At 39.5% G+C, this 19,453-nt stretch overlaps 1 protein-coding gene across 1 annotated transcript in view; it reads left to right on the top strand.

Annotated features, from left to right (window-relative positions):
* LOC113407399 (parafibromin) overlaps nucleotides 1–19,453 on the top strand; it is a 176,782-nt gene that overhangs the window by 136,181 nt on the left and 21,148 nt on the right. Inside the window, exons 12-13 of the mRNA XM_026655872.2 lie at nucleotides 8,180–8,215; nucleotides 8,418–8,505. Coding sequence (XP_026511657.1) covers nucleotides 8,180–8,215; nucleotides 8,418–8,505 — 124 coding nt within the window. The remainder of the gene's footprint in view (nucleotides 1–8,179; nucleotides 8,216–8,417; nucleotides 8,506–19,453) is intronic.

Consider the following 19,453-nt stretch of genomic DNA (forward strand, 5'->3'; position numbering starts at 1 on the left):
GATGACCAGGACGCCTATGTGTCTTGTCGTGCTTTTAAGCGTTCCACAACGCTTGCTGTCACCGCCTTCCTGACCATTGAACCAGGTTGCCTCAGTCAGCCGGATCCAGCCTTCGCATGCAATGGGTAGACAGGCCCTGACTCACCGAGAGTCTCATACTCATCGGCTACCCTCATCTGGTTTAGCCCGCCAGTCGAGACGGTCTCCGGGGTGTGACCGCTGTCGCATGCTGACAGCTACTTGGAGCAACAGGTGAGAGCTGGGTGTCAAGTGGGGACCAAAGTGGATGAGCTACTCCTAGGAGTACCACTGCTCCCCCATCAGAGGTACTACCCCTCCCTGACAACCCCATACACCCCAATACCTTACAATATTGAATATTTGAGTACCTTACAATATTGGTGGCTTACATGCTAAGACAGCTTTTGTGTTTTGGGAGACCAGAGGAATTGATGGCACGGGGGATTGTGAGAGTGGGAGAGGATGGATTTGAGAGAAGAATCAGGGATATGAGGGGGATGAAAGGGACGGATTCAGGGAGGGGAGGTATAGTGGAAGGGTGTTGACTAAAATCAAAAACTGGTGTGATGAGGCAGGAGCAAAAACTCTTAATAGCATTGTGGACCGAAAAATTCCCCCCCTCTCCCAATCCATTACTGATGGGATCATAACACACAGCCTATTGTGCATCAAAATCATAGAATCATAAAAATGTAGGGCTGGAAGGGACCTTGAGAGGTCATCTAGAACATCTCCCCATGTTGAGTCAAGACTAAGTATACCTGGTGTGACAGATTTCTGTTACCAATCTGCCTGGGGTGTCAGGTGATCAGGCTGAGGTCACAGGATCATCAGGGGAGGAGATGAAGGAGCACACCAAGTGACTAAGTTTTAAAGCTTTATTAATAAAATAACAGCGGTGAGTGCGGGGGCTCCCCACATCACTCAAAGGAAGGAAGAAAGCGTTAGTCCCCATGCCCTAACCCACTTTCATACTCTCACACGCACAACCCATGGCTGGCCAAGCCTGGGTGTAACGTAAGAAGAAGAGGGGGAAGGGTGGATGAGAGTTCTGTCCTGTGCACAGGCCGTCCAGGGTCCGCTGTTGATCTCTGACTTGCTTCGGCTCTCAAGAGGGTTTTAAGTCCTGGGTTCTTTTGGGGGCATTTCGTTCAGGGACTTCTGTCCCCTGTGCTCTTTGTCCCAGTCCAAACCGGCTTTCTGTGGCTTCCTCAGCTTTCCCAAAATACACCGGCGTGAGGGGCGCAAGACTTTGTTTTCCCCCTCGCTGGCCTTCGCCGTCTCACTCATTTTCGCAGCCCCGGCAGTTCTGGTCAGCCGAATCCTCCTTTCTCACAGCTGGTTGGGGTTGGAATCCAGGCCCCTGTCTTTCTTGGCAGGCAGCCGAGAGTCGGTTGTGTACCGTGGCCTTGGACTGGAGTCAGCGTCTTATCTTCGGACCTAGCTGGAGCATTGAGTTAACCCACTCTCTTCTCTCTTTCTCCCTCTTTGGCCTCTCGCAACCTGCAAAGAAATCTTTCACTCCACACTCACACCTTCAACCCTCCCCGAATTCATAGATTCTAGGACTGGAAGGGACCTCGAGAGGTCATTGAGTCCAGTCCCCTAGCCTCATGGCAGGACCAAATACTATCTAGACCATTCCTGACAGACATTTATCTAACCTCCTCTTAAATATCTCCAGAGATGGAGATTCCACAATCTCCTCAGGCAATTTATTCCAGTGTTTAACCACCCTGACAGTTAGGAACTTTTTCCTAATGTCCACCCTAAACCTCCCTTGCTGCAGTTTAAGCCCATTGCTTCTTGTTCTATCCTTAGAGGCTAAGGTGAACAAGTTTTCTCCCTTCTCCTTAAGACACCCTTTTAGATACCTGAAAACTGCTATCACGTCCCCTCTCAGTCTTCTCTTTTCCAAACTAAACAAACCCAATTCTGTCAGCCTTCCTTCATAGGTCATGTTCTCAAGACCTTTAATCATTCTTGTTGCTCTTCTCTGGACCCTCTCCAATTTCTCCACATCTTTCTTGAAATGCGATGCCCAGAACTGGACACAATACTCCAGTTGAGGCCTAACCAGACTTCTTGTGTCTTGTTCACAACACACCTGTTAATGCATCCCAGAATCACGTTTGCTTTTTTTGCAACAGCATCACACTGTTGACTCATATTTAGTTTGTGGTCCACTATAACCCCTAGATCGCTTTCTGCCGTACTCCTTCCTAGACAGTCTCTTCCCATTCTGTATGTGTGAAACTGATTGTTCCTAAGTGGAGCACTTTGCATTTGTCTTTGTTAAACTTCATCCTGTTTATATCAGACCATTTCTCCAATTTGTCCAGATCATTTTGAATTATGACCCTATCCTCCAAAGCAGTTGCAATCCCTCCCAGTTTGGTATCATCTGCAAACTTAATAAGCGTACTGTCTATGCCAATATCTAAGTCGTTGATGAAGATATTGAACAGAGCTGGTCCCAAAACCGACCCCTGCGGAACCCCACTTGTTATACCTTTCCAGCAGGATTGGGAACCATTAATAACTACTCTTTGAGTACGGTTATCCAGCCAGTTATGCACCCACCTTATAGTAGCCCCATCTAAGTTGTATTTGCCTAGTTTATCGATAAGAATATCATGCAAGACTGTATCAAATGCCTTACTAAAGTCTCGGTATACCACATCCACCGCTTCTCCCTTATCTACAAGACTCGTTATCTTATCAAAGAAAGCTATCAGATTGGTTTGACATGATTTGTTCTTTACAAATCCATGCTGGCTATTCCCTATCACCTTACTACCTTCCAAGTGTTTGCAGATGATTTCTTTAATTACTTGCTCCATTATCTTCCCTGGCACAGAAGTTAAACTAACTGGTCTGTAGTTTCCTTGGTTGTTTTTATTTCCCTTTTTATAGATGGGCACTATATTTGCCCTTTCCCAGTCTTCTGGAATCTCTCCCGTCTCCCATGATTTTCCAAAGATAATAGCTAGAGGCTCAGATACCTCCTCTATTAGCTCCTTGAGTATTCTAGGATGCATTTCATCAGGCCCTGGTGACTTGCAGGCATCTAACTTTTCTAAGTGATTTTTAACGTGTTCTTTTTTTGTTTTATCTTCTAAACCTACCCCCTTCCCATTAGCATTCACTATGTTAGGCATTCCTTCAGACTTCTCGGTGAAGACCGAAACAAAGAAGTCATTAAGCATCTCTGCCGTTTCCAAGTTTCCTGTTACTGTTTCTCCCTCCTCACTGAGCAGTGGGCCTACCCTGTCCTTGGTCTTCCTCTTGTTTCTAATGTATTGATAAAAAGTCGTCTTGTTGCCCTTTATTCCTGTAGCTAGTTTGAGCTCATTTTTTGCCTTTGCCTTTCTAATCTTGCCCCTGCATTCCTTTGGTGTTTGCCAGGGCCGGCTCCAGGCACCAGCTTCTCAAGCAGGTGCTTGGGACGGCCGCTCTGGAGAGGGGCGGCAGGTCCGGGTATTCGGCGGCAATTCGGCGGACGGTCCCTCACTCCGCCTGGGAGTGAAGGACCTCCCGCCAAATTGCCGCAGCAGATCGCGATCGCAGCTTTTTGGGGGGGGGGTTGGCTGCTTGGGGCGGCCAAAACCCTGGAGCCGTCCCTGGTGTTTGCCTATATTCATCCTTTGTAATCTGTCCTAGTTTCCATTTTTTATATGACTCCTTTTTATTTTTTAGATCATGCAAGATCTCGTGATTAAGCCAAGCTGGTCTTCTGCCACATTTTCTATCTTTCCTACCCAGCAGAATAGCGTGCTTTTGGGCCCTTAATAGTGTCCCTTTGAAAAACTGCCAACTCTCCTCAGTTGTTTTTCTCCTCAGTCTTGATTCCCATGGGACCTTACCTATCAGCTCTCTGAGCTTACCAAAATCTGCCTTCCTGAAATCCATTGTCTCTATTTTGCTGTACTCCCTTCTACCCTTCCTTAGAATTGCGAACTCTATGATTTCATGATCACTTTCACTCAAGCTGCCTTCTACTTTCAAATTCTCAACGAGTTCCTCTCTATTTGTTAAAATCAAATCTAGAACAGCTTCCCCCCTCGTAGCTTTTTCAACCTTCTGAAATAAAAAGTTGTCTGCAATGCAGTCCAAGAACTTATTGGATAGTCTGTGCCGCGCGGTTATTTTCCCAACATATATCTGGATAGTTGAAGTCCCCCATCACCACCAGATCTTGGGCTTTGGATGATTTTGTTAGTTGTTTAAAAAAAGCCTCATCCACCTCTTCCACCAGGTTAGGTGGCCTGTAGTAGACTCCTAGCAAGACATCACCCTTGTTTTTTACCCCTTTTAGCCTAACCCAGAGAGACTCAACACTTCCGTCTCCTGTGTCCAGCTCCACCTCAGTCCAAGTGTGTACATTTTTAATATATAATGCAACACCTCCTCCCTTTTTCCCCTGTCTATCCTTCCTGAGCAAGCTGTACCCATCCACACCAACATTCCAATCGTGTATTATCCCACCAAGTTTCGGAGATGCCAACAATGTCATAGTTGTATTTATTTATTAGCACTTCCAGTTCTTCCTGCGTATTACCCATACTTCTCACATTTGTATCTAAGCATCTAAGATACTGATTTGATCTTGCCTCCCAGTTTTGCCCTGACCCTCCTTTCTCTCTGCCATTATAGCCCATGCTCCCTCCTATTTCCGACCCATCTCCCAGGTCTTGATGTTCCCCACTTACCTGTGGACTTTGCACACCGCCCCATTCTTTCCAGTGTGTCTCAAAGCACTAGCAATATACAATGCTGGTGCTTACCCAGGGGACCCCATGGGGGGGGAGCAATTTTATTGTGACACTAGAAGCCACTTAACAATCCCAACCCAACAGAACAGTGTCTCAGACTAATATTGGCCCCACTATACTGAAACCCATACTTCTCCTGGGGGAATTCTGCACCACTGCACAAAGCAGAATTATGCAGAAATTAACAGGCGCGCAGAATTTCCTTTCCCCCCACAGAAATGGGCTGCAGTGCTGCTAGCCACCACTAGGGGACCTGGCAGAGCCCAGCTCGCACAAAGAAAACACTGCTAGGGAGAGGGGGAGAGAGCTAGAGGGTTCCTGGCAGCTGCAGTTCCCAGCATGCCCTGAGGGAGGGAGAGGGCAGCATGCAGGAAACTTCCTGCAACCCTGGGACCGTGCATTAGGATGTTTCTCCCTCTGGACTCAGGTGGGGGGAGGGACGGAGGGTTGTCTGGGCTGGGCGGGCCCCATGGCTGGGCTCTGGGGGGGTGCGGGTGTACTGGCGGGGGGGGGGACGACACGTCTGGGCTTTTGGGTGTCCTTGCCCCTCCCCCCCCTCCCACACACACTCTCCCCCAGCTGGGCTCTGGTGAGAGGAAGGGGGAAGAGAAACAGGATCTGCGTTGTCATAGAGTTTTCCTTAACTCTCTACTCCTGGGAGAATTTTTGTGTCTGTATTGTTACAGACCTACTTGATGACTGGTATTTTGAAATAAATTACCAAAATAACTGAAACTGTTATGATTATGTAGTGTTATTTTGACAAATAGAATTAGCAGAATTTTAAAATACTGTGCATAGAATTTTTAAGTTTTTTGGTGCAGAATACCCCAAGGAGTGCCATATTTATTTTCTCTTCTCCCCTTTAATCTTGTAATCTGTGATATTCCCTAGTGCGTTAGCATAATGTGGTGGTCATTGATTTGCTCACGTTCAGAAAAGTGGACTGTTACAACTGGTAAATTTTGAAAGATTGGGAGAAATTTGTTTACAGGACTTGGTCAGGTGTAGATACTGTGAAGATGTTTGCAAAGGCCGTGTTGTTTTGGGAAGTGTTAGGCAAGAATTTTTTTCATAGCTTTTATCAAATAAATTTAGTGATGCTCTTTAAGCTTTTCACTAAGCAGTGAATAGAGATGTTGCTAAAGCAAGATATAAAACTACTGCTTTGTGTGGCCTGGGTAGATCACCAGATGTTGTGGGTAAATACCTTGTTAATTCCTTGGGATCTTTTTAGTGAAAGTAATGCTTAAAGATTTGCTTTTGTAAAATAGTTTCCCCATGAAAGTCTATTAAGTATTGAATCATCTAAATTGTTTTTAGATTGTGCTGTGTTATTGTGATTCCTTTTTTTGTTCTTTTTTATCTTCCCAGTTGTTTCAGTACTAGAAAGGTCACCCTGTCTGTCATATTTATCTCACTAGGGCTGTTGAGAATATGAATGTATTTGGAACTAACAAACAAGGATATGAAAAGGGTAGAAATAGCAAGAGCAGAAATCCAAATGAATAAACCACTGTCATCAACATGGCCACACTGCTAGATGAAATTTCACACACGTTAACTGACAGACCTGTGTATTTGTATATTAAAAAAGGTTATGTTGGTGTTGCCCCCTAGTTAGCCTTCCATATATTGTAAGGTGCAAAGAGAATTAAGAACAGAGGTATTAAAGATCTGGAGCAAGTATGTCTCTTGGATTTTTGCTTCAAAATGGATTCATATCATGCTCATCCTGCGACACTTCGTTTCCTCATCCTTTAAGATATTAAACTAATAGCAGAGCAGGTATCAGGAATATGTCTGCAGGGAATGTTTGCTCGGTCCATCAAATGAAAGTATTTTGTTGCACTTGAGCTGCCGACGTATCATTTCAGATTTTTTTGTTTAAATTTTAGAATTTTTTATAGTGTTTTTATTGTATATAATAGTTTATTTAATGTTAAAGCCAGGTGGCCGAATACAGCTTCATGTCTTCCAGAAACAAACGGTATTTATTTAGGATTATTTTAACATTTAAAGTGGCATATATTTTAATATTAATTAATGAAGTTACTAAACCATTGCAGACCTTATAGTTAAAAGTGGTGTGACCAGTTATTTCCATGGTTTTGACAGTGTCAGGTAGAGATAATTAAAAATATGGTCCCTATCTACTGATGGTAGGGGTGTGTGTGTGTGTGTGTGTGATGAATACTTAAGTACCACAGCTAGGTTCTGAAACAGTTGGTCATAAATAAGCATGAATAGGTGTGTTACAACACTGGAAATCAATTAAGGAAATTTGTCATGCTTAGTACCAGTTGTGACTTGAAGCTATATTGTACTTTCTCTAATTTCTGAACTAGGCTAAACCCAAATGATAAGAATTCTCATCCTCAGCAGCAAGTTTGTTTGGAGTCCTGAAAATGGTGTGGACTTTTCACAGAAAAGTAATCTATGGAAGTACTAATCAACAGCAAGCCAACCTATTCATTAGTAGTACCAAGGCCAGCACTGTTTTATCTTGACCTGAGCTGGCATGGTTGGAAGAGATGGCCAAAGAAAACTAATGTACTAGAAGAGAGCTCATTACTATAAAACTTTCATAGTGGGTCTCTGTCTGATTTTACCAGGTTGTTTAAAGTGAGCCATGGCTGCATTCATTTTCTAGCCATGAAATAACTCCACACTTGAACTGGAATATCTCCCATGTGAGCAGGTCACTGAACTTGGAAGCCTGAAAACAAGAAGAGAAAACCCTGTGTCCAAGCTTAGGGTATCTGTTCCCCATCTGTTGAAGGGATTTCTACCATAATGCAGTTGTTAAATCTTCTTCATGATTTCTGGCCATCTTTTCAGTCTGAGGGCTGCTATGCCTATATGCCGTGCTTTATTGTACCTGACATCTGAGGAGCTCATCTAATCCAGATTGTTGTGGACACTAAACATGCCCTGATGTTCAAATTTGGCAATTGTGAACTCTCTGTATTAAAGGGCAACCAAGTTTTCATACTGCCATTTACCACCACTGCCACTAGTAAAAGGATGAGGCTCTGTGAAGATTTCTTCATGCATCGATCCTCAGCATCATGATGTCCCACATCATGCACAATGAAATAGTCATGCAACTTTCTGCCATTGAAAATCCTTAGTAGTGTGTGTTGTTTTGTTGATATGAGATGGGGATGGGCAAGAGAAAAGTGTATGGATTAGTTTCAGTAAACTTTTTGACCTAAGTGGATTTAACTGTTTCAGGATTATTTTATTAATACCAAAGATGTTTATCCTCCAAGTACCAATTGTGAATCCTTCGTTCACCTTGGTACATAGTTACTCCTATGAGTGGTAAATGATAAGCATTTGTGTTTATATGTCAGTCATTAATATTTTCTGTTTTACAGTTTCCCAAGCAAGACCACCTCCAAACCAGAAAAAAGGTGAGTTACTTATAGCTATACGAGTCCCTTTTATAAAGGCAAACCTTCATGTAAATATACATTTTTATCCTGAATTGAGAATGCTAAAGATGGAGAGGATTTTGATATTCTTTCCCAATTTTGAGCTGTAAAGCAAGTGATACAATTTTTTAATTGCATTTTGTTAAAATTATATTTGCCTTTTTGTATTCTCTCTCTACAGGATCTCGAACCCCCATAATCATTATTCCAGCAGCTACAACTTCTTTAATAACTATGCTTAATGCAAAAGACCTTCTGCAGGATTTAAAGTAAGTAGTTGACTAAATAATGCTTTATAAAAGATTGTCTTCAGATATAAAGATATAGCAGAGTAGTAGTAATTCAAGAAGCGGTATCTATTGTCTCCTGACAACTGAATTTTAATTTTACAGTCCAAATTTTAAGAAAGCATAGGCATCCTTGAATGGTAGGTGAAAGTATTAGTATGAATGTTATTTGCAAGAATGGTCACCTCTGAACCAACTAAATACATTGACTGGAAGGAAGTGTTAATGTCTAAAGGCAGACTTTTTTATTCTTCTGTTTTTAAATGGTAAATTTTACCCATTCTCTAAATCATTGCTAAATAGGGAATGAGTTGCACTTCACACAAAGAATGGGTGAGTTCATGTGTTACTAAAAAATATAAATAAAGCAAGAACTTGAAATATTTATAGCAAAGTAAACTAGCACATAGAAATACTGTTGAACTAATAAATTCTCCCATCATTTCGATACCCTGCAAACTATGATGCTATAGCATTATGATAGCTGTTTCTTAAAGAAGCACATCCAACTGACAGTCTAAAATCAAACTCAGCATGGCTGAACCAACTGCTATTCCAGTGTAACTAACTACTCTTCTGGTTAAAAATGTAATAGATCAGTAGATCATAATGTGCAAAGTTGCGTATTTCTCACCAGCCATTACTTCTGTGGGTCTAAAAGAAGTAGTAATTATTGCTTAGAAATGTATTCCCATAAATAAATTGGCTTGATGGGAACTACTCAAAAAATGAAAAGGACATTTCTTCCCCCACTATTAACACTTCATTAATGGAGCCCTTTATAAATTATATGCTGTGTTCTTTAAAAGTGATTTTTTTTCCTTGCTGAGACATGGCAAGTTGTTGCCCTAGGATCTTTTGAGGCTACATTGTGCACTTTGAGGTCTGAATCCCAAATATACCCAGTCACGGCTCACCGAAGAAAACCAGACATGAATTATTACTTTATGCTGAACTGAAGTAGTTGGCATTGAAGGTGCACTAGGAGTATGTGCTCATTGCAGTGAACCTATAGAAACTCTTGTGAAGTATTGCAGCAACCAGCAGAAATATTCTGTGGATTTTCTGAGCCTAGGACCTGGACTAAAAACATACTGTTTTGGTAAAACTATTTTGGTTAGAGAGGGTGCGATTTTTAATGGAAAAAAGTTATACCAGTACAATCCTTAGTCTGGATCCAGTTATACTGGTATAAAGGTGTCTTATATAGTGTATGGAAATAGCTAATCAGTATGAAGCACTTTTGTGCCGATATAACTGTGTACGCACTGGGGCAGTTGTACCACTTTAACTGTACCAGTATACACCGCTACCTCGATATAACGCGACCCGATATAATACAAATTCAGCTATAACACGGTAAAGCAGTGCTCCGAGGGGGGGCTGCGCACTCCAGTGGATCAAAGCAAGTTCAGTATAACGCGGTTTCACCTATAATGCGGTAAGATTTTTTGGCTCCCGAGGACAGTGTTATATCGAGGTAGAGGTGTAGTTAAAATGATTCAACTTTTCTGAGTAAACAAGCCCTCAGAGCAATCTGACCACTGTAGCACAATCTGCTTCCTACAGAAGTAAAGGAAGTGAAGGTTAATGGAAGAGGTTAAACACAGGTTTCGTGTGTGTAAAAGAGACCAAAAAAAAAATCAGATTGAGGGAGAAGGCAAATTCTATAAACTGGAAGTGGAAGAAAAGGATTCAAGAAAACAGTTTAATTTGCTGTGACTGTCAAGGCCCCTCTTCAGCTAATTTGATACTACTTTGAGCCATCAAAGGCTGTAAAATGAAACTTTGGCTGCACATTAATATTTTGTAAACTTCTGTAAATCATACTTTCCTATTTTTTCTAACTTTAAACCGTAACCAAACTAATTTGCCTTAATGACTGTAAATGTAGTTGGAGTGCTACACATGAAAATTGGTATGTGCAACTCACGTTTAAATTAGAAAAGCACAAAGTATACTGTACACGTGGTGATCATGTTTCAAAGTGTGCATATGTGTACATGTGTGTATGTATAATATACATATATACACACACAAAAGTATGCACATGCTATGTCGGCTCTGAAACACAGAAGAGAATAATTTAGTTCACACTGAGTTTAAATGGCCACAAGGTTTACAGCACTGGAATAGGAGCAAGTTAAGGTTTGCAGTATAATCTCTGCAGGTTTTATACTATTCTAGAATGTAAAGCTGTACACAGCATGTATCTTATGACAATATCTAATTCATTTACATACTGATTTTTAGTTTAGAAGAATGTGGAGAAGAAAATGGTTTATAAGAGTATGGAGAGGAAGTTGCATACACATAACTTCTGTGCGTTTTTTATTCTTTCCATTAGAGATCCCTCTTCTGCTTGCACCATCCTCTCCACTTCTTTAGGCAGCATAGTTCCATTGATTCAGGGTGATAATACAGGCTCAGTGACAAGGTTCCACAAATTACCCTACTTTTGCAATTCCTGCCTGTGTAATATTTCTGATAAATCTCTATTTATAAAAACAACATTGGTTTTAAGTGTATTGGTCTGTATTTAATACCTTTAACTATAAACTAACCTTTATATCTGGGAATGTAATCTTCATTTACGTAACTCTTTCTTTTGTCTTTGTAGTTTTTATTGCATGTTAATGTTCTCTTCTAAATCCAGTGCCATGTCAGAATTGCTGTCATCACCCATAGTAACCATGTCTGTCACAATTGAATTTATAGATGACCAGTTGTGGCAAAAGTGGGATATATTTGCTTCCTTTGAATATATTTTAATACAGATGACCTAACCAAAACACTATTTTCACACAGCACAATAATATACTTTAATTTACTGGTCAACGACTACTTAAAATGCTGCTCTAGTTAATAGTTTAATCAGCCTCTCCTCCCACATAATGCTTGTGAATCATAGTAACTCTTTTAAAGGTGATTATGTTGAGTATTAATGTACATTAGTGTTGGTTGGGGAGTTTAGTTCCATAGTTGTCGCTTGTTTTCTGGGGAGCACGTACATGTCACTAGCCAGGGTTGTCCTTTTAACTTCCATCTTTTAGCTGATAGCATGTATAGTTACACTAAGTTATTGAAAAATGTTTGGTTGTTTTGCATAAACAAATAAAAAATGGGAAGGGTGACATAATTACAAAATTAATTAAAAACAAGAAGGATGTTACTGGTGCAAATACTTCATTAATTTTCCAGAAATCTATTTGGACACACTTATCAGAGCTGTAACTGTTCATGAGGGACACCTGGAGACACATGTTGTATCCACCTGTTAGCAATGCTTAATTTTTATTCTTTGCGGAGAGCATGTCTCTTTAGAAGAAATAATAAAGGACACCTGCTTATTTATAAGTGCCAAGTATTTAATTTTTTTTCAATCTGCTACCCATAAATATTACACAGCAGCTTTCTAACCCATTTTTTTCTGTGTTGAGAACTGCTAACGCTAAAGAATGTCTGGAAGCTACATTTTGCTGCAGGATATATAGAGCAGAAGTGAAACTAAAATTGTATTAGCAAGATGCAAATTGAAGACCATAGTGTAATCATTATGTTAATTTTGATGCTAACACTGATATAATTCACTAAAAAATGTTTAGTTGCCATCATGTAATTTTAGCATTGCACTTTGAAGTACAAAATTTGAACTAAAGTGTAATAGCTGGCAAAGAAGGGAAAGAGAGCGCATATGTTAGAATGGGGGATTGACTATGCACAGCATCAACTGTAGAAGGAGTAATATATGGAGGTATAAAAGGTATATATGCCCAACATGTAGACTCCTGAAGAATCATAACTGGCCTCTGGTCTATCAGTCTCTGGGATTCTGTGATGAGAAACACCATAATCCACAAATAGCAGTAGTCTCCACTCCATTTCAATCTGTGTTAAAGTCCTAGTGTAAACAAGGCCTTTGAAGTGATTTCTAGTTACAGTACAAGTGCACTAATTCACACTAATGACCAAGAGAGACAGTGTGATTTATCAGACTTTACAGATTTGCTGTTACGTGAACAAGTTGGATGTAAGTCTCAAGGATAATGCATTATAAAATGTCCTTTGCTCACTTATTTTGTCAAGTTTAATTTAGTTTTATTTGACACTTTGTAAACTAGTAAATGTGTTGTGATGTATTTTATAAACGTACAATCATGGTAATATGAGACCTAAAAGTGCCGGGTTTTTGTAAGAACGTGAGTGGCATTGCCAATTGAAGTAAGAATTAATGAAGCCGTATTAATTTCAGTCTCTTATTCATAAAAGTTTGTGTATATAAAACAATGCTTATTTATGTGACCACTTCAGGTGCCAATTTTTGGAGTGATGGATTCTGAATAGATATGAAGAGTTAACTTTTCTTGATTAGATTTACAAAAAGAAACTAGGAGGAAAAACTGAAAAATCATAAAGGGGACCATTAATGATCAAATTTTAAAACATGTTTACAGTGATATTGTAGCTGTGTTGGTCTCAGATTATTAGAGAGACAAGATGTGTCTCTCACCTTATGTCTCTGAACTTTAAAACAGTTAGACTTTCAATATGTTGGATGGCCAAACATAAGTTTGTCAATTGCAAGCTGTAGTCAACAGTGCTCACAACTGTATATTTGTAGATAATCCTAAAAGGACCCAGTGAATTATTCAGTGTTTAGATTTTTTTTGTAAAGTTTGTTTGTAAGCACAGGAATGTTTGGCTAGGCCTTTCATATTTGGTCATCATACAAATGGATCCTGTCCAAGTCTTTATTTTAGAACTAATTTTAGTTTTACTTCTTGTACTTAAAGCTGAATCATTTAAACTTATAATAAAATGGAGTTAAAATTGAGCTTGTATATGTAAAATATGCATCATTTTTGTGTGTAGTCTGCATACTAAAACAACCTTCCTTGGAAATCTTCTCAGATGCCAGCATTCCGTTTGCAGACAGAAGCATCTGCAGTTTATTTTTTAAAATTGTAGGAAACCATAGAATTGAAATGCATAATGCTATGGACAGTTTGGCAGTTTACAGTTCCAGTTCCTACCTAAAATGATTGATTAGAAAAGGACTGTCCTGACAATATTTTTCTAAAGTAAAAAGTACAAAAGCATTCCAGAAACCTCTCTAGCTAGTAACTTAATATTTTCCTGCAGTTTTCTCTTTGGTGAGTATATATCATCCCTTGCCTCATCCTGCTCTTATTTTGTTCTATTTAGATTCTTATACTGCACCCACTATTGTAGTGAGCTGAGGTCCCAGTCATACTAAAATAATAAATGTGGAACTGATTATCAAAATTACGTGCAAAAAGAAAAGAAGATACATTTTCGCTTACAATAATTTGAGCGTACAGATTTGGTGCACTTGTTCACTTATTTTGTCAAGTCTAGTGTAGTTTTATTTAACATTTTGTAGACTAGTAAATGTGTTGTGTATTTTATAAAAGTACAGTCATAATAATAGACCTAATCATAGCTGCCTGCTTTTGAGTCTTTTCGAAGTGGGATGAAAATGCCAGGTTTTTGTGAGAATGCAACTTGCATTCTCCAATAATCAGTTTTCGGGTCTACGCAAAAATAGGTGTACGTGGCCCTGTGCATACTTTGTTTTGGAAATCAGTCCTGTAGGGGAAGAGTGCTCCACCCCTTTTGGATGCCTAAGGGAGGGCAAGAGTGCCAGGATCCCAAAGCCTCTGCTTCTACCCTTACCTTCTGTGAAGAAGGTGAGGAAAAGAGGGTAGAGCCATCACAGTCTTTACTGTTTCCTCTTCCTTATCTTCCATTCAGCTAGCATTGGAAGTGGCTGTTGGAGTAGCCTCCGAGATCTCTTCCACTTGATTCCCCAAGAACTCAGTTTGACTCCAGTCTCATCACTCAGGCTCTTTTATTTGGCATAAAGCAAAGCCACGCTGAGTTGATCAGACTCAAATGTAGGGGTGGGTACAGGGTATACCACACATGTAAAGTTTGCTTATTTGTCATCATGTAATAGTATTGCTCTCTGAAGTACACAATTTGGACTAAGTGTAGTAGCTGGCAAGGAAGGGAAAGATGTCACATATGTTAGGGTGGGGGCCGTGGCTATAAACATCCAAAGTTAAACAGAGACCCCATACCATCATATATTTACACATCACATTCACTGTACATTGCATCACATGTTTTGGGTCTGACTTGGCTACTTGGCTGGAACCAATCTCCCTGTGCAGCATGCTTTGTCCATGCCCTGTCCATGTTCAGCTTTACTCTTTACCTCATTTTTGTGCTCTCAACTTTTGTCCATTATTTTCTTGTTTTTAGTAAAAGGTTCCCTTGGGGTTTCCCCTATTATTTTAGCAAGCTCAGATATTCTGTCTTTTGGCTTGCTGACCCATTTACTTAATTTAGCACAAACATTCCGTTTGTAGCCTGCTGATTTAGTTACCTCCCTAATCCTGTCTTTCAGAAAATGAAGCCTCCCCCCATGTTTAATTACTTGTGTCAAGCCAAGCCTACAGTGTAGTTCTGGAAGCATTAAACCATCCTAAAGCACAGTGCCTCCTGCATATTATATAAAATGGTCCCTCACCATGCTCTCTGTAGCATACATATGAAATTAAAGAATTAAGGTTATCTTAAGGAAATATATGTGTTGTAAAGAAAGGCCCTGACTGCAAGTAGAAGGAAGGCCTTGAAAATAATGAATTAAAAGACCAGAAGGAGTGAAGTAGGAAGTATGTCTGGTTCAAAGAATAACTTATAAGATAAGGGGACGCTTCTAAAAAGAAGGCCTCTGACCAATAGGGGTGACTGCAGATGGTTTTGAGTAAGACAAAAGAGATCTGTCTTAAAATGAGCCAACATGGCCTTTCCCACCACACACACCATTATTACCTCAAAATGTAGGTCCTGTGTGAACCCAGGTGCAAAAGACAAACTACTGGTCAGCAAGAAGGGAGGGAGGAGGCCTTGGCGAGATAGGAGGTTGTAAATCTTACGTGGATTAAGACTGGAAATAAGAGTGAACTGTCTCAAATTGATTTTTAGCTGAAGTCAGTAATTGGCAATGCCATCACTTTGTTAAAGGATGTAAAAAGTAAACTCTTAAAGGGTTCACTACTTATATCTTCCTGACCACGTTGGAGCCGACCAATGTGAATCTAAGCACCCTGGGTTTAGCCCGTTTGCAAGTATCTTCATCAAATGCTTATAAATGTTTTGTTACTGTTTGGATGTAGTAAATTGCTTATTATTTAGGCTCTTCAAGCATATTTAAAGAAATTGTATAAGTCCTTTAGACTTAATAAAGGAATTTTTGGTTAAATTCGTGTTTGGTTTCCATATTAATATGAATAATTTCAAATATTAATAATTCCAACACTGTCCCAAGCGCAGGACTGTAGGTATATGCTACTTCCCAACCCTTAGTGTTTTAAAGTGTTTGTCAGCTTAAACATCACACTTCACTTTGAAAATGTATTACTCACTTCCAGTCCAAGTAACATTTTAGCTGTTAGTAACAGAGATTAAAAAAAAACTTTTCTGTATATTTTAGTTGTTTATTTTGTGCATCTGACAACACTTCATACATACTCAGTATAACTGATTTTCCCTTGTGGTTATTTACCCCTTTTGCCTAAAATGTACTTCAGACAGCAAGAGCTGAGGGAAATGAGATTTTTAAAGTCTCAAAAATGTGTGTGGGGTTCTGGGGCAGGTATAGTATCTGTAACTAATCTTTAAAAAAAATAGATTTCAAGTTGGTGTCTGTATAAGAGTACCAGCTTTCTGCATGGACCACATTGACGTAGAACATATCTTACGTAGCTATGAAAGTCTAAGGAATTTAAAGCTGTAGATTCTTGGACTGACTAACTTTTGTCACTGTTTCAGAATAGAACCAGAAACATGTTTTGTGCTACTTTCCTGGAAAGCTTGGGTAAAGGTTACTGAAAACTAACTTGGCAAGTTAATTGACATGCACTTGACACATTTTATTTTGCTTTTTGATCAGATTTTGAAAATGGTGGTTGCATTGCTATAGGAGCTTGGAATTCAACAGTGAAACATTCTGCAGTATATCAGTTATTCATGTACTGCTTTTATGTGTCTGATCTAAATTTTTCCTGCATCACTTTTTTGATTGTCATCTTTTCTTCTATTTTTTGTATAGTATCTCTTGTCCATTAACTTCTCTTCTCTTGTAGTTCAGAATATTACGGCAGCATTATGGGTTTCTCGGAGGAATGAATTGGAGACGACTCAGAGTTTTATATTAAAGCAAAATTGAATTGAAGCCAATGTAAGCGAAGGGTTACAGCCATTGAGGAGGCTTTTAATTATGCATTAATTATATAGCACAGCCTCCAGCTGACTTTCAACTGTGGGGGAGCTGTCAATAAAATAATTTTGAAGTGAGTTGTTAAACACAGAAATGTTTAGGCCTAAAAAGTAGAATTAAGAATGGTGCTTCAACCACACGTTGGGTCTGTCACAGATCTTAACTTGTAGTAATTTAATAACTCTGATCACTGTTGTACAGTACAGCAAGGATGTTTGTCTTCTAAATGGATTTCAGTTTACCATACAATACATTTAAAGTGTAAGTGTGGCTGTCTGTGATGCTTCTAAACTGAATTTGCAAATGTGACCTTTGGATTACCATCCATATGAGAATCTGGTTACGGCAATCGGATATAAATTGCTGTATACGGTCTGTAATTACTTTACTTTAATTTGATCACACATTTGTTCTGCAGGAATCCTGCTTCCATCAGTGCACAGGCTGGATAGTAAATGAGGCAGAGTATAGCAAGAAAATAATCTTGTTCTGCATTTAAAGGGCTGGATGAATACCCAGGAAAGCTAGATTCTATCTCTGGCACGGCCACAAACTTCGAGTGTGGCCAACTCTTGAGATGTCAAGTCTCACAATATTTGGCGGTGTTTCCTAGTATCAGTTCCTGCAGTCATGTTGTTATGTGAGAATCTCAGATTTTGTTTAATTAAAAAAAAAAGTTACTGACCCTCGTGGTTATGGAAAGAACTTTGAGAACGTGAACCATAAAGGCTCACAAACCAAAGATTAAATGAACCCAACACTTATTATTATTTTTTAAATCTCATGAGTTTTAAGACAAATTAAGATTTTGGATAGCGTCATCCAAGATTTTGGAATCCTTGGGGTTTGCAATATGGGCTTCCTATGTGATGATGGGCAAAACTGCCATATGCATTCTCTCAAGGAGGCTGAATTAAGGTTTCACTGTCCTTTCGTAAATTTTGAGTGCTTGAGTTGGCCACCATAAAATTCTTCTAACATAGCATTTTCAATATAATACCCCATTTCATTACCATATGGAACCATGTTGTGTGACCATATGGTGTAGATGAACCCTTAAACTAAAGGTATCTTGTGTTCAGAAAGTCCTATGCTGCTAACTAAATTAATTTAAAATGAGACAATTTTACTATGTATGCACTGTTTGCTTTCTTCTTGGATTTCTCTGTACAATGAAAATCTGCTAGGTTAGTTTTACTTTCAAGTTCAGTGTTGCAAAGTTTGGCTTTGTTCCATGGATTGTTTTAAAAACTGTTAGTGATAAGATTCCCTTTGGGAAGCCATCACTATTTTACCATGCAAACTTGTTTTTTCAACATCAAAATTTTGACTTCATTAGATGAAGAGGAAGAAGGAGATACTGATTAAATTTGATGATGACAATGATATAGATGAAGCAGTTGAGGATGGTAACAAATAATAATGAAAAGCAAGAAGCTTGAATTGGCCTGCTGCCTACCGAGCACAAATGCAAATATTTTTTTCTTTTATAGTTGCTGTGTTTTTCTGTTTTATTTCATTTTACTTTTTGTGTATCAGTTCAGTCCTGAATAGTGTTCACATTTAAATGCTAACCTAACAATACTAAGAATTTTTTATTTTTTAGAACTTCATTTCACTATTTCACATTTTTCTGAGTTGAAAAAACTCAGTTAAGTAAGTTAGGGTTTTGTTCTGTTTTTGTAATTAGGCATAAATATCTGTCTAATGCTAATCCTAGTTGAGGCCATAGTCTTCTCTCTTTTGTTACACTTCTAACAAATTAGTACTTCAAAATATTTGACCACTTTTGGTGGTATTTGACAATTTCACCAATGGTTGACTAGTGAATTAACCAATCATTTGGGGCCCAACCATAGTTTGAAAGATGTATTAAGGTTAATGGCTTATTTTTAGGGAACGATTTGGAATAGGGAGCCAGATCCTATGATGTGCAGAGCTGTGCTTGGCACTGGCCTGGGGGTGTAGGAAAGACGGTGGTGGCTTTAAAGTCAGGGCTACCAGGGACTGAACAGGCCAGTGCTTGCTGAAAAAAGCTGCTCCTAATTTGCACCTGGCTCCCACAACCCTGAAGGAGTCACTCCAGCAGCTGGGAATCAGCTGAATACAAGGGCCTCTCAGCCATCTCTTTACACTGGGGGCCAGGAATTGTGTGCCAGGTGTTAAGAGCTGCTGCAACTATTGTCACCAGAGGATTTCCCAATGGCCAGATCCACTGGATTTTATGGACAGGTTGCATCAGCGGATCAACACACAATGGCTGCCATAGGCCTCCAAATACAACTTGTGATGAGATCTTAATTCAGTGTTCATATTTCCTGTGGGCTTCACATTCATTTGGGGAAGGAAAGGGAGGTGTAGACTTCAAGTAATATCCAGTCAATAGTAGAAGATTAATATCCTTAGTTTATGAGTAAGTCTACGTAGGGTTGCTATATTCTCTCATAATCGTGGTTGACTTAACCCAACAGACTTTTAAATATTGTAACCTACACTGTGGAATTCACTTGGTCCTGTTCATTCCCACCTTGGAATTTTCAGATCCGGTCACTTTGAGGCTGTGGTGGTGATTGATCTCTCGTTAGAAATACCTACCGTATATACTCGTTCATAAGCTGAATA

Source organism: Terrapene carolina, unplaced genomic scaffold (assembly GCF_002925995.2).
Source record: "Terrapene carolina triunguis isolate 2854851 unplaced genomic scaffold, T_m_triunguis-2.0 Scaffold211, whole genome shotgun sequence".
NCBI classification, from domain to species: Eukaryota; Metazoa; Chordata; order Testudines; family Emydidae; genus Terrapene; species Terrapene triunguis.